The sequence below is a fragment of the Palaemon carinicauda genome, chromosome 31 (genome assembly GCF_036898095.1).
Source record: "Palaemon carinicauda isolate YSFRI2023 chromosome 31, ASM3689809v2, whole genome shotgun sequence".
NCBI lineage: Eukaryota > Metazoa > Arthropoda > Malacostraca > Decapoda > Palaemonidae > Palaemon > Palaemon carinicauda.
In genome coordinates this window covers 3226-16234 of record NC_090755.1, presented here as the reverse complement: position 1 = coordinate 16234, position 13009 = coordinate 3226, and the positions used below count along the sequence as shown (strand labels likewise).

The window sequence follows — 13009 nt, the reverse complement described above, 5'->3', positions numbered from 1 at the left end:
TCCAGGTGGTGAAGCCAAGTGGGCCAGGCGGTGAAGCCAAGCCCCATCGTTTTGCCGGGTGGTGAAGCCAAGCAGTCCAGGTGGTGAAGCCAAGCGTAATTTTCCCCACCCAAATAGGACGCGCTCATTCATCAGTATCAGAGGTTCTTCACCTGCATAGCCAGTCCTTAAGTCTAAAAAAAAAACCTTAATCCTAAAAAAACATACCTTAAACCTAAAAAAACAAACCTTAAACCTAAAAAAAAAAACTTAAGCCTAAAAAAAAAACCTTAAGCCTAAAAAAAACCTTAAACCTAAAAAAAAAAAACCTTAAACCTAAAAAAAAACCTTAAGCCTAATAAAAAAAAGAAGAAGATACTTTTCCTTTCACAAAATTGTGAGTGCATCAACTCACCAAGTGTCAGGACCAAAACTTACTCTGCTCATCCCAGCTCTTCAACCTTCATCACCAGCCATTTGATGAACACCTATCCAGACTGTCCTCCTCAGGAAGAGGCGCAGCTTCCTTCCCCAGCTGAAGTATCTTGGGTCAACCTATAAGGACAAGAGTGCGTACTAGAAGAAGCCTAGCTCGTTCCCTCTGCATAGCCAGTCTTCTAGATTATTCCCCCAGAACTACCCGAAGGTTGTTATCCAGAGGAATAGATCTAGATATCCGACCATTTGTACACTTGACGGACGCCTTGTACTCGTTCACCAAGGTACATAGCATACCTGAATCTGCCAGGTTTCTTCTTTCTGCATAGCCGGTTGTCCTCCAGGTTATTACAAGCATCCTTCAAGCTGGATAGTTGAGCATTGCATCCCTCAAGCTGGCTAGTCCTTCCAAGTGTTCTTCAAGGTGGGTGGTCAGTCAGGTTAAAGATCCTTAAGTTTTGGTCCTTGCAAAACTCGGCTAAATCTAATTATCCTCTCAAAATAAACTGAAATTGAAGTCCTTCTTCTTCTTGTTCCTTTTTTTTTTTTTTTTTTTTTTTTTGTATTTTTTTTTTTTTTTTTTTAGTTTATATTTTTTTTGTATTTTTTTTTTAGTTTTTTTGTTCCCCCATCCATTTGCGGATCCAAGTATTCACTTAACGGTGTCTCTTCAGAAGCTTATCGATGTGATCGGCTGCTAATTGAACCTGCTTTATGGTGCCAATGATTGTTATGAGATTACTGGAGTCATCCCTTCGTGGCATACAAATGGATTTGACACCACTCTCCCGGGTGATTTCCTTCAGCTTCCTTCCTTCCACTCCATAAATGGCTCTGTGGAACTTCCTTTGGATATCCAAGTCGGCAATCACGTGCCCCTTTTGCTCATAGTCCCTCTTGGTGTTAACTCTAACCTTCGCACCTTGGAAGGTGATATGACACTCAGGTTCACCGATTTTCTTTTTAAAGAAACCAGTTGTGCCTCTGCCCATATGAGCTAAGGGGACCTTTTTGGTCTCCTCTTCCTTTGAAGTTTCCTTCTGGAGGGTCTGCTCTTCCTGATTATTGTTGTTGTTTTGAGGGAGAGTCGCTTTTGAGCCTCGTAGCCGGTCCAGCAATTCACCAACACCAGATGCCCCTCCAACGACCTCCTCCTCCTCCTCCTCCTCCTTATGTCCGTTGGCATCCAGGTCCAGCCTCTGCATCTCTGTTTTCATTTCACCAATAATCCCAGACTGCTTTTCAATCGTTTCTTTCAGTTCCTGGATCTCTTTCTTAAATACAGATTCCGTCCGATGAATAGCGGCCTCTTTTTCACTCTTAATTCTTTCTAGTTGCTCTCTCAAGTCAAGATTTTTTTCATCCATCTCAATTGACTTATCGTAATATTCTTCCTTAAGACTTACTAATTCCTCTAAGAGGCCGTTATATCTTTCAGTCCTGACCAAATCATTGACTTTAGCCTCACTCAGCGTCATCTCTAGTCTTTCTTTTTCTGTTTCCATCTCACTAATAATTCCTAATTGCTTCTCAATTGTCTCTTTCAGTTCCTCAATATCTTCCTCAAATATAGATTCTAACCGATGAATAGAGGCAACCTTTTCACGCTCACCTTTTTCTAGTTGCTTACTTAATTCAAGATTTTTTTCTTCCATCTCACTTGATTTCTCGTAATATTCTTCCTTAACATTTACTAACTCCTCTAAGAGGCTGTTGTAATTTTTGTTCTGGACCAAATCCTTTTCTTTAGCCTCAGTTAGCTTCATCTCTAGTTTTTCTTTTTCTGTGTCCATCTCTTTAATAATGTCCAATTGATTCTGAACTGTTTTTTCCAATTCCTCAATTTTTCCCTCAAATATAGATTCCAAACGATGAATAGAGTCTGCTTTTTCACCTTCAACATTTACTAGTTTCTCGCTTATTTCAAGATTCATTTGTTCCATCTTAGTTAATTGATTTAGATATTCTCCGATTGAAGCATCTTTATTTGATAATTGGACTTTTAGCTGATCGTTAGTTTGTTGAAGATCTTGCAACTGTGTTGAGAATTTTTCAGTCTTGATTCCTTTTTCTGTTTCCATCTCTTTAATAATGTCCAATTGATTCTGAACTGTTTTTTCTAATTCCTCAATTTTTCCCTCAAATATAGATTCCAAACGATGAATAGAGTCTGCTTTTTCACCTTCAACATTTACTAGTTTCTCGCTTATTTCAAGATTCATTTGTTCCATCTTAGTTAATTGATTTAGATATTCTCCGATTGAAGCATCTTTATTTGATAATTGGACTTCCAGCTGATCCTTAGTTTGTTGAAGATCTTGCAACTGTGTTGAGAATTTTTCAGTCTTGATTTCCCTTTCCTCTTCAAGAGCTTCGACTCTGTTGCAGAGACGTTGAATCTCTGCCCTCAGCTCTTTTTCTTCTTCGTCTTCCTCCCTGTCATTCTCCACTTCTTTGTCTAAAAATTCAATTTCCTCTTCCAACAGTTGAATAATTTCACCTATCTCATTCAGCTCCTTTTCTTCCTTATCTGTGGACAAGAATTTCCATAACAATACATTTCCAGCCACAATAACACCAACCAGAAGAACAGTAAACCAATTGCCACCACTCATTTGGGGGACAATAGTTCCACCCTCAGTTCCAGAGACGAAGTTTGGGAGAAATCTCCCCAGAATTCCTGTAGGTTTCAGATCAGTCCTGAGCATATCCAGTTGCCGTTCCATAGTCTGGACCTTCAGTTGACATTCCTGAAGATCCTGCCCCGAACTCCAGAATCCTCCGACCATAGGAATGGAGGAAAGGAGTCGTTGGAGGACGGGAACATCTCCGATCCCAGCCTCAGAGTTGTCACTCCTCTTGGGCAGTAGCCAAGACACCATCCTGAACGCGAAAGACTCTTGAACTTTCCTCAATTGTCCTTCGAGATCCTTTAAATTGGTCTCACACTCCAACAGCTGCTCCTGAACACCAGTTGTGTGTGATCCCTTGAATAATCCTCCTAAGATTCGGTTGAATGGGTTCCTCATTGCGTTGATCGCTTTTTTGAACACTCCGAACATTCTTATAGAAATCTGTGCTAGATTACCAGATGATTTTCCTTTGACCAACTTTATTTTGAAAAAAACGAAAGATAGCTTCCGGAAGCTCCGAGCCTCTCACACATTAATTCTTTGAAGCCTCTAGAGAGACTTGAGGACTTCCCTGAAGACAGTTTGACTCGCTAACGACATCGACGGAATTCCTGGACAATTCTCTCTCTCTCTTTTCAGTAGACTTTAACTTAGGAAATATTATTAATAATAACAGTTTTTGTATAATATAATAATAGTAATCATATGGTACGGTCTTTTAATAACAAGTTTTTAAAAGAAATAACTGAATAAATAAGTATGATCATTCAATTTCCGAATATTTTGTAACGTATTGTGAGTCTTCAAGAAGGGAGACCGAGAAGGCTTCCGGAATGTCTTCAAGATCTCTCTCTCTCTCTCTCTCTCTCTCTCAACGTATTGTGGGTCGTCAAGAAGGGGAGAACAAGAAGGCTTCCGGAATGTCTTCTCTCTCTCTCTCTCTCTCTCTCTCTCTCTCTCTCTTTCTCTCAACGTATTGTGGGTCGTCAAGAAGGGAGAACAAGAAGGCTTCCGGAATGTCTTCTCTCTCTCTCTCTCTCTCTCTCTCTCTCTCTCTCAGTACTTTAGAGACGTTTTGTGCATTATTCGTTTCCTTTCGTAAGTTAATATAAATATATATATATATATATATTTATGATAAATTTTGCACATTTTTACGTGTTTTTCATATTCAAATAAGCCATATATATTTTTGATATATTAATGTCTGGATTCTCTTAACAACCTCGGGATCACAGACCCAGGCGAAATCTCACAAAGACAAGAGCTTGGCTCCGGCCGGGAATCGAACCCTGGTCGGCAAGCTTATATAGACAGTGACTTAACCCACTTGGCCAAGTGGGTTAAGTCACTGTCTATATAAGCTTGCCGACCAGGGTTCGATTCCCGGCCGGAGCCAAGCTCTTGTCTTTGTGAGATTTCGCCTGGGTCTGTGATCCCGAGGTTGTTAAGAGAATCCAGACATTAATATATCAAAAATATATATGGCTTAATTTGAATATATATATATATATATATATATATCATTATATGTATGTATATATATACTGTACATATATATATATATATATATATGTGTGTGTGTATCTATATTGTGTATTTGTTTATTTACAAATATATGTATTTGTGTGTATACATATATATATGCACATATATGGACACACACATACACACACACACACACACACATATATATATATATATACAAACACATACTCTTGTATATACACTAATACACACGATATATATATATAATATATATATATTGAGGTAGGTCATTGTTCCTGGCGAGCTTCAAGGTAAAATAAAAAGAAAACGAAGAGTCTGGACAACATCTCTCATATTTAGGGCTAAAAAGACATAAAATATTAGAATTCAAACTTTAGTAAAAATATAACTTACAAAAACAGTTTGAAACTGAAGTTATATTTACAGATACAAGTAAAAACACCAAAATCATATCATCATCATCAATTATCATCTCTGACCCTACGGCGTCAATGACCTTAGATGTCAGGATGCCAGAAAACTGTCAATCAATCAATCAATCTCTGTCCCTACCGGTGTGTTTGTATTGCTATTTTGTTTGTTTGTTTGTTTGTTTCTTCACTTTACGAATGAGAATTTTTTTTATTTATCTATATAGGCCTAATTGACTATTAACATGTATTCCTTTGTCCTTTTTTATTGGCATTATCTTTAATTGTTTTTATTGTTTTTCTTGTTTCTTCTAGAGAGAAAGTTCCCTGCTTCCTGCATTATTACATTGTTTTTTATCTCGTGTTTTTATCGATGTTCTGCATATATTTAGGATTCTATTAAACCTTTATAAAATATATTATTTTTATAAATTTTTATTATTATTATCATTATTATTATTATTAGTATTATGATGATGTTGATGATGATTAAGATTTTTATTATCATTATTATTAAAAATGTTATAGTTATTAATATAATTAGAATTATTATAATTACTATTAAAATTATTATTTTTATTATCATTATTATTATTATTATTATTATTATTATTATTATTATTATTATTATTATTACTATTTTTATTATTATTATTATTAATAAATTATTATATTATTATTATTATTATTATTATTATTATTAAAAGTGTTTAAAGTTATTAAAATCAGGCTAGTGCTTTAATACCAAAGATAAAAAACAACGAGAGAGAGAGAGAGAGAGAGAGAGAGAGAGAGAGAGAGTATCCTAGCCTTTATCAGTAACTGGAATCTCATTTTTTTCTGATCTTAGCAGGACGTGACTTCATGCCAACCTAGCTGTAGTGCCAATGTTTTACTACCTCCCTACGTTCTCGTTAAGTGTTGTGTGTGTGTGTGTGTGTGTGTGTGTGTGCTTGCGCGCGCGGATGCGTACTTACTTCGGTCAAGCGTTAGATTACCCCTCTCTGTTTTGGCAGATGTTTAAATTCGTGTTGAAGTGTGTGTGTTTTTTTTTTTTGGATAGACAGATTTAATGATAATTCTTTAATTAAATATATAGATAAATATATTAATTCCTCCATCATTTTCTTTTGGCTTTTTATTTCATATATACACAAACATATACATACGTAATCCAATGCAGGAAAGAGGCCTCAGACATGTATGTTATGTTTGGGGGGGGGGGTCATTTTCATCAAGATGGCCACTGCTGATGGTGGGAAATTTTAGTCTGATCGCTTATAGCAAACCAACCTAGTATATGTGGCCTTGACTAGTACACCTTTGCTGATCATGGTCATATATATATATATATATATATAGTGTGTGTGTGTGTGTGTGTGTTATAAATTATTTAAACGGAATAAAAATTAAAGAAGCCTCTGTGTTTGTATGTTTTTTCTGATTGAAGAATCTCTCTCTCTCTCTCTCTCTCTCTCTCTCTCTCTCTCTGGCAAATGACCCACACGAGCCGACTGACAGCTAGGTACACAATTCCTCTCTGAGGGACAGTCTAGGCAACAAGAGAGAGAGAGAGAGAGAGAGAGAGAGAGAGAGGTTATAATTGCCACCTCGTGAAGTAAACAAAAGCCTAATTAAATGTTTTAAACGTTTCATGAACTGAAGATTCATATTTCTAGCGTTTGTTTACTATGAAGACGACCCTTAAACGTTTTGGTCTGGTTTGTAAGTTATCTGCCTATTTTGGACTACCTCCTCTTGGTAGGGGTAGAAGAAACTCCTTAGTTATGGTAGGAAGCTCTTTTAGGAGAAGTACACTCCAAAAGAAAACCATTGTTCTCAAATCTTCGGTAGTGCCATAGCCTCTGTACCATGCTCTTCCACTTTCCTGGGTTAGTACCATAGCCTCTGCACCATGCTCTTCCAGATTCTTGGGTTAGAGTTCTCTAGCTTGTGGGTTCACTCAGACATACTATCTGTTTTCTTATTTCCTTTCTCACTGGGCTGTTTTTCCTGTGGAACCCTTAGGTTTATAGCTACCTGCATTTCCAGCTAGTGTTGTAGCCTGGCAGGTAATAATATTAAATAATTTCTCAGAAGACTAAGATATGTTAGAGCTCTTTTTACTAACGAAAAAGCAAATTATTTTTCCTCTATGTTCCTTATTAGACTGGAGGAAGTTTTAGAGTTCTGTCTACTTGGGGAAATGTGACTTCTCAAAACCTCTGTGTAGTTGTAGGATGTGTTACAGCTCTGTATGTTCTCAGGAAAGGCTAATTTTGAAACCTCTGTGTATACTCAGTAGACCAGACGATGCGTTACGGCTCTGTGTACTTAGGAAAGGCTACTTTTGAAACCTCTGTGTATACTCAGTAGACCAGACGATGCGTTTACAGCTCTGTGTACTTAGGAAAGGTTACTTTTGGAACCTCTGTGTATTCTTAGTAGAGTAGATGATGTGGTACAGCCTTGTGTACTCAAGAAAATATGAATTCTTTTAACTTTGTGTACTCTTGGTAGACCAGAAAATGTTTAACAGCTCTGTGTACTCAGGAAAAAAGGACTTTAAACCTCTGTGTACTCTTAGTATACCAGCAGACGTTTTACAGCTCTGTGTACTCAGGAAAAAAGGGACTTTTTGAGCTTATGTGTACTCTTAGTGTACCAGCAGACGTTTTACAGCTCTGTGTACTCAGGAAAAAAAGGATTTTTTGAACCTACGTGTACTCTTAGTATACCAGCAGCCGTTTTACAGCTCTGTGTACTCAGGATAAAAAGGATTTTTTGAACCTACGTGTACTCTTAGTATACCAGCAGACGTATTACAGCTCTGTGTACTCAGGAAAAAAAGAACTTTTTGAACCTATGTGTAGCCTTAGTATACCAGCAGACGTTTTATACCCCAGTGTACTTGCCGAAAAAGCCTTGCATATCAAAACCTCTGTCCTAAGAAAAAGTACCCAGACTTGTCAATAGCGTACACTTACGGCCCCCTTGAACCACAATGACGTAACAGACCCCCTTGGATGAAAAAAAAAAAAAAGACAAAATTAGTCGATCTTGTGAAGGGATGTAGCTTCTTTAGCAAATCCTATTCTGGCGCCCCCTATGTTCACCTAAGAGACTTCCTCTGTGGGGAAGGAGGGGGTTAATCCCCCCCCCCCTTTTCCCTCACTCCTGTACTCTCTCTCTCTCTCCTTCTCTCTCTCTCTCTCTCTCTCTCTATTCTTGGTATGTGTGAGTGGGTGGTTTCACACCCTTTTTAATTGGCATAATTTGGGTGGGGTTGACTTCTATTATTGAAAGGGTTATTTGTAGTATTTATATTCCTCTCTCTCTCTCTCTCTCCTCTCTCTCTCTCTCTCTGTGTAACTACTTCTATTATATTTTTCTGTATTATTCTCTCTGTAATTACTTTTATTGTATTTGTTACTACTATTCTCTCTCTCTCTCTCTCTCTCTCTCTCTCTCTCTCTCTAGGAGGCCACAATGCATGCGAGGCCTGACACAAAGGCCTCTCTCTCTCTCTCTCTCTCTCTCTCTCTGAAATTACTGTTATTCTGTGTCTTTGTTACTACTTCTCTCTCTCTCTCTCTCTCTCTCTCTCTCGTATTATAGTCTCCTCATTACTTATATATTTTCTCTCTCTCTCTCTCTCTCTCTCTCTCTCTCTCGTATTTTAGTCTCCTCATTACTTATATATATATTTTGTCTCTCCTCTCTCTCTCTCTCTCTCTCTCTCTCTCTCGTATTATAGTCTACTCATTACTTATATATTTTCTCTCTCTCTCTCTCTCTTCTCTCTCTCTCTCTCTCTCGTATTTTAGTCTCCTCATTACTTATATATATATTTTGTCTCTCTCTCTCTCTCTCTCTCCTCTCTCTCTCTCGTATTAGTCTCCTCATTTATTACTTATATATTCTCTCTCTCTCTCTCTCTCTCTCTCTCTCTCTCTCTCTCCTTAAGGAGGCTACAATGCAAGGCCTAGCACAAAGGCCTCTCTCTCTCTCTCTCTCTCTCTCTCTCTCTCTCCTTAAGGAGGGTACAATGCAAGGCCTAGCACAAAGGCCTCTCTCTCTCTCTCTCTCTCTCTCTCTCTCCTTAAGGAGGGTACAATGCAAGGCCTAGCACAAAGGCTTCTCTCTCTCTCTCTCTCTCTCTCTCTCTCAATATGCTCGGGTAAACGTAGGCCTTTGTTGTGGAGAGCCTCTAGCGAAACCAACAAGAGGAAGGAGTTCGCCTCCTGTAGGTCCTCAGAAGGGGGAGTCCTACCAGCATATCAATCCCCCCCCCCCCGCCCCTCACCCCCGTATCCTTCCTTTACTCTGTCCTACAGAGGATTTTTAGTTTCTCATTTCCTATTTTTGGTTATATAGTTTTTTTTTATTTTGTACGTATTTTTGTCTTTTTCTATCTCAATTTTTTTTTTACTTTTAGGGTAAAATAAGTCTCTCTCTCTCTCTCTCTCTCTCTCTCTCTCTCAGTGTTGTTCATACCTATGGAACATTGATGTCCATCTCTCTCTCTCTCTCTCTCTCTCTCTCTCTCTCTTTTCTCTATCAGCTGGTTACACATATGGAACAGTGAGGACTCTCTCTCTCTCTCTCTCTCTCTCTCTCTCTCTCTCCAGGCTTTGGAAATCGCTCTGCTTCTGTTTTCCCCAACTCGCATGTAACTTACCTCCATTAGAAAGGTGCTTATGAATAGATCCCTTCTATCTGGCATATAACCTGCCTCCTTCCAAGAGGCGTACCCGTCTAGTATTCCGTTGGTTTGGAGTTCGAGACTCGCTTGAGCCATCAACCTCACCGTCCTTGTCTAGGGATTGGGGGAATATTGTAGATCTAATTACAGTCATAAACAACCATTGCCTGGCTCTCCCTGTTCCTAGCTTGGGTGCTAATCCTATTTATGTATAGTGGGTATAGGACATCGTCCCTTATCTCCGCCACTCACGAGTGCCTTTTAAACCTATAAATATTCGCATAGGAAGCATCAAACCCTGATAAATATTTATGCAAATGAAGATAAATATTATTTCGACGGGAAATTCCTTTTGACTCTTTGAGAGAGAAATTATTTAGCTTTTGCAACATTGCACGGTTTTGCAGGACGTATTTTTGGTCGTGCTGTGGTGTACTCGCTTTACGTACATGTATATGGGCGTACGTGGTACGGTTGTACGTGTTTATTTTATTCAGTGGAGTCGTTACCGTGTTGGTATTTTGCCTGATTTTATATAAATGGTAACTCTAGTTACTGGTTTAACATTTCTTTACCTAAGAAAGCATTTTGAAATGTAATATTTCTATGATTTAAGCATTATATATATATATATATATATATATATATATATATATATATATATATATATATTACATATATGTGTGTATGTGTGTGAGTGTGTGTGTGTTTTAATAAACGTCCTCCGATATTTGCCTGGGTAAAAAATTGAAAAGCAGAATGCCTTAAGCCCAGGAGCCCTAACAGGAAAAATAGCCCAGTGAGGAAAGGAAACAAGGGAAATTAGAATATTTTAAGATGAGTAACAACATTGAAATAAACATTTCCTATATAAACTATACAAACTTTAACAAAACAAGAGGAAGAGAAATTTCATAGAATAGTGTGCCCGAATGTACCCTCAAGCAAGAGAACTCTATCCCAAGAAAGTTGAAGACCATGGTACAGAGGTTATGGCACTACCGAAGACTAGAGAATGATGGCTTGATTTTGGAGTGTCCTTCTCCTAGAAGAGCTGCTTATCCATAGTTAAAAAAAAAGAGTCTCTTCTACCCTTACCAAGGGGAGAGGAGCCATTGAACAATTATATTTCAGTAGTTAACCCATTAAGCGAGGAAGAATTATTTGGTAATCTCAGTGTTGTCAGGTTTCTGGGGGTAGAGCGGAGGTAGACCCATGACGGCTACCTCCGTCCCGGCGGAGACACCCGCCCCATCGATTCGCATGGAAGAGAAAGACGTAGCCTCCCACATAGAACCATCCGGGCTTGCAGATGGACACGGCGCAGAGGACCAGGAGGGTCGATGGCTTGATTGAAGCCGGGGACTGTACGTTGGATGAGGTGTCTTCTTACAGGAAGGTTCTGGCCTTCATCAGGAGTCATCATTGCCTGGACGAACCAAAGCCGTCGACGGAGCAAGCTTGGCTCTCGGGGTTGGGGAGGATGGTAGATAACCCCGTCTAACAGAAGCCATCCTTGACCCTCCCCTTAGCTCCTGATGTCAAACTCTGTAGGGAGCATGTCGACAGGTACGTCGCGGGGCAGGTAAACTCCCTCAGGGCCCAGGGGTCCTTCAAGTTACTGCCGGGCTTGCGGACCCTGAAATGGTTCTAGGTCCCTGACGGTTAGTAGTAGCCTCCCTCAACCAAAGCAACACCGAAGATAGGACTGTCTCTGCCCCTGTGTGCTTCTCTCCGGCCGAGGCTTCCATGATGGAGGATACGGCCCAAGACATTGTCAACGTGACTTCGTGGCTTGACTGGTGGGTCTGTACGTTGGTGAGCTTCCAGCTGTCTCACGATCTGGCGATTCTGGAGAACCAGGCTCTTCTTCAGGAACTTGTACGCTCAGGGGGGAAGGCTATGAAGTTCCTCACCTTCCAGTCTCTCACTCAGACAGCCAATTGGGTACTTCGGAGGAGGGATACAATCCTCAACAAGCTATCCCATAAGCTCCCCAAGCGAGAGGCGAAGTGTTTGAGGAACTCGCCGGTGTGGGGCGAGTCCATCTTCCCCCTGAAAGCGGTAGAAGAGACTATGGAGAGAGTCCGGAGGCTAAAGGAAACAGCGGACCCCAGACACTCAGCCGTGAGACGACCCTCACACAGAAGGGTTGTACCAGAAGGGCCCCACCCGACTACGTCCCAGTCAAAGAGAGACTTTCCCTCGTCAGCCTGGCAGTAGACATCTCAGCCCTCCCCCCCCCCCCCCCCCCGTAGGGGAAGTTCTACCCCTCAGGCCTCCTTAAGGCCTAAGTACTCAGGCTCTAGGAGAGGCCGTTCAAGCCGCGCCTCCAGAAGGAGGTAGGAAGAAAGGCCCCCCTCTCCTGCCGAAGCCTCAGATAGGGGGATGCCTCAAACATTTTTGGCAAGCATGGCGGAACAACGGGGCGGACCCATGGTCCGTAGCAGTACTGAAGGAGGGATGCAGGGTCCCCTTCCTGACGGAGCCACCTCCTCTGATCCCCGATCATCGAGCGGAATGTCTGGCTCCCAAGGACCCCTTGAAAAAGGCAGCTTTACAGTAGGAGGTGTCAGCCATGCTGAACAGCCCTAGAACTAGTGGAGGACCCGTCCCCATGGTTCTACAGCAGGCTCTTCCTGGTAGAGAAGGCGACAGGGGGGTGGAGACTGGTCATCGACCTCTCGGCCCTCAACAAGTTTATCAGCAAGACGGACTTCAAAATGGACACTCCGAAGTCAGTGCTGTCAGCCTTAAGAGAAGGGGACTTCATGATGTCCCTGGACCTTAAAGATGCATATTTCCAGATCCCTGTCCACCCCTAAAACAGGAAGTTCCTCAGAGTGAAGTGGGGTTCCTAGTCTCTGCAGTTCAGGACCCTTTGCTTCTACCTGTCGACGGCCCCTCAGGTGTTCACAAGGGTGTTTGCCACAGTGTCAGCCTGGGCGCACAAAAAGGGCATCCGGCGGATTCGCTACCTGGACGATTGGTTGCTTCTTTCAGCCTCAGAGGCAGTTTTGAAGGATCAAGGTGTAGAGTTGGTGCGGTTCTGCAGGGACTTGGGAATCAACATCAACATGGAAAAGTCGCAGTTAGTACCCTCCAACAGAATAACATACCTGGGAATGGTCCTAGACTCGAAGTTGGGGAAAGCAAGGTCCCTACACCCGGAGGTAGCCCAGACACTCCTAGGAAAATGGGGGTCCCCAGTGATAGATCTGTTCGCCACAAGGATCAACACCCAGCTCCCAGTATTCTGCTCTCCAGTCCGCGATCCTACAGCAGCATTCGAGGACGCCTTTCAGCATCCGTGGGACGGTCTTGACGCATACGCC

At 41.0% G+C, this 13009-nt stretch overlaps 1 protein-coding gene across 1 annotated transcript; it reads right to left on the bottom strand.

Moving 5' to 3' along the window:
* Positions 1-1073: 1073 nt before the first annotated feature.
* LOC137625070 (golgin subfamily A member 6-like protein 25) lies at positions 1074-3446 on the bottom strand. The gene has a single exon (XM_068356000.1). It carries the CDS (start codon positions 3444-3446, stop codon positions 1074-1076), a length of 2373 nt encoding a protein of 790 aa, XP_068212101.1.
* Positions 3447-13009: the final 9563 nt, after the last annotated feature.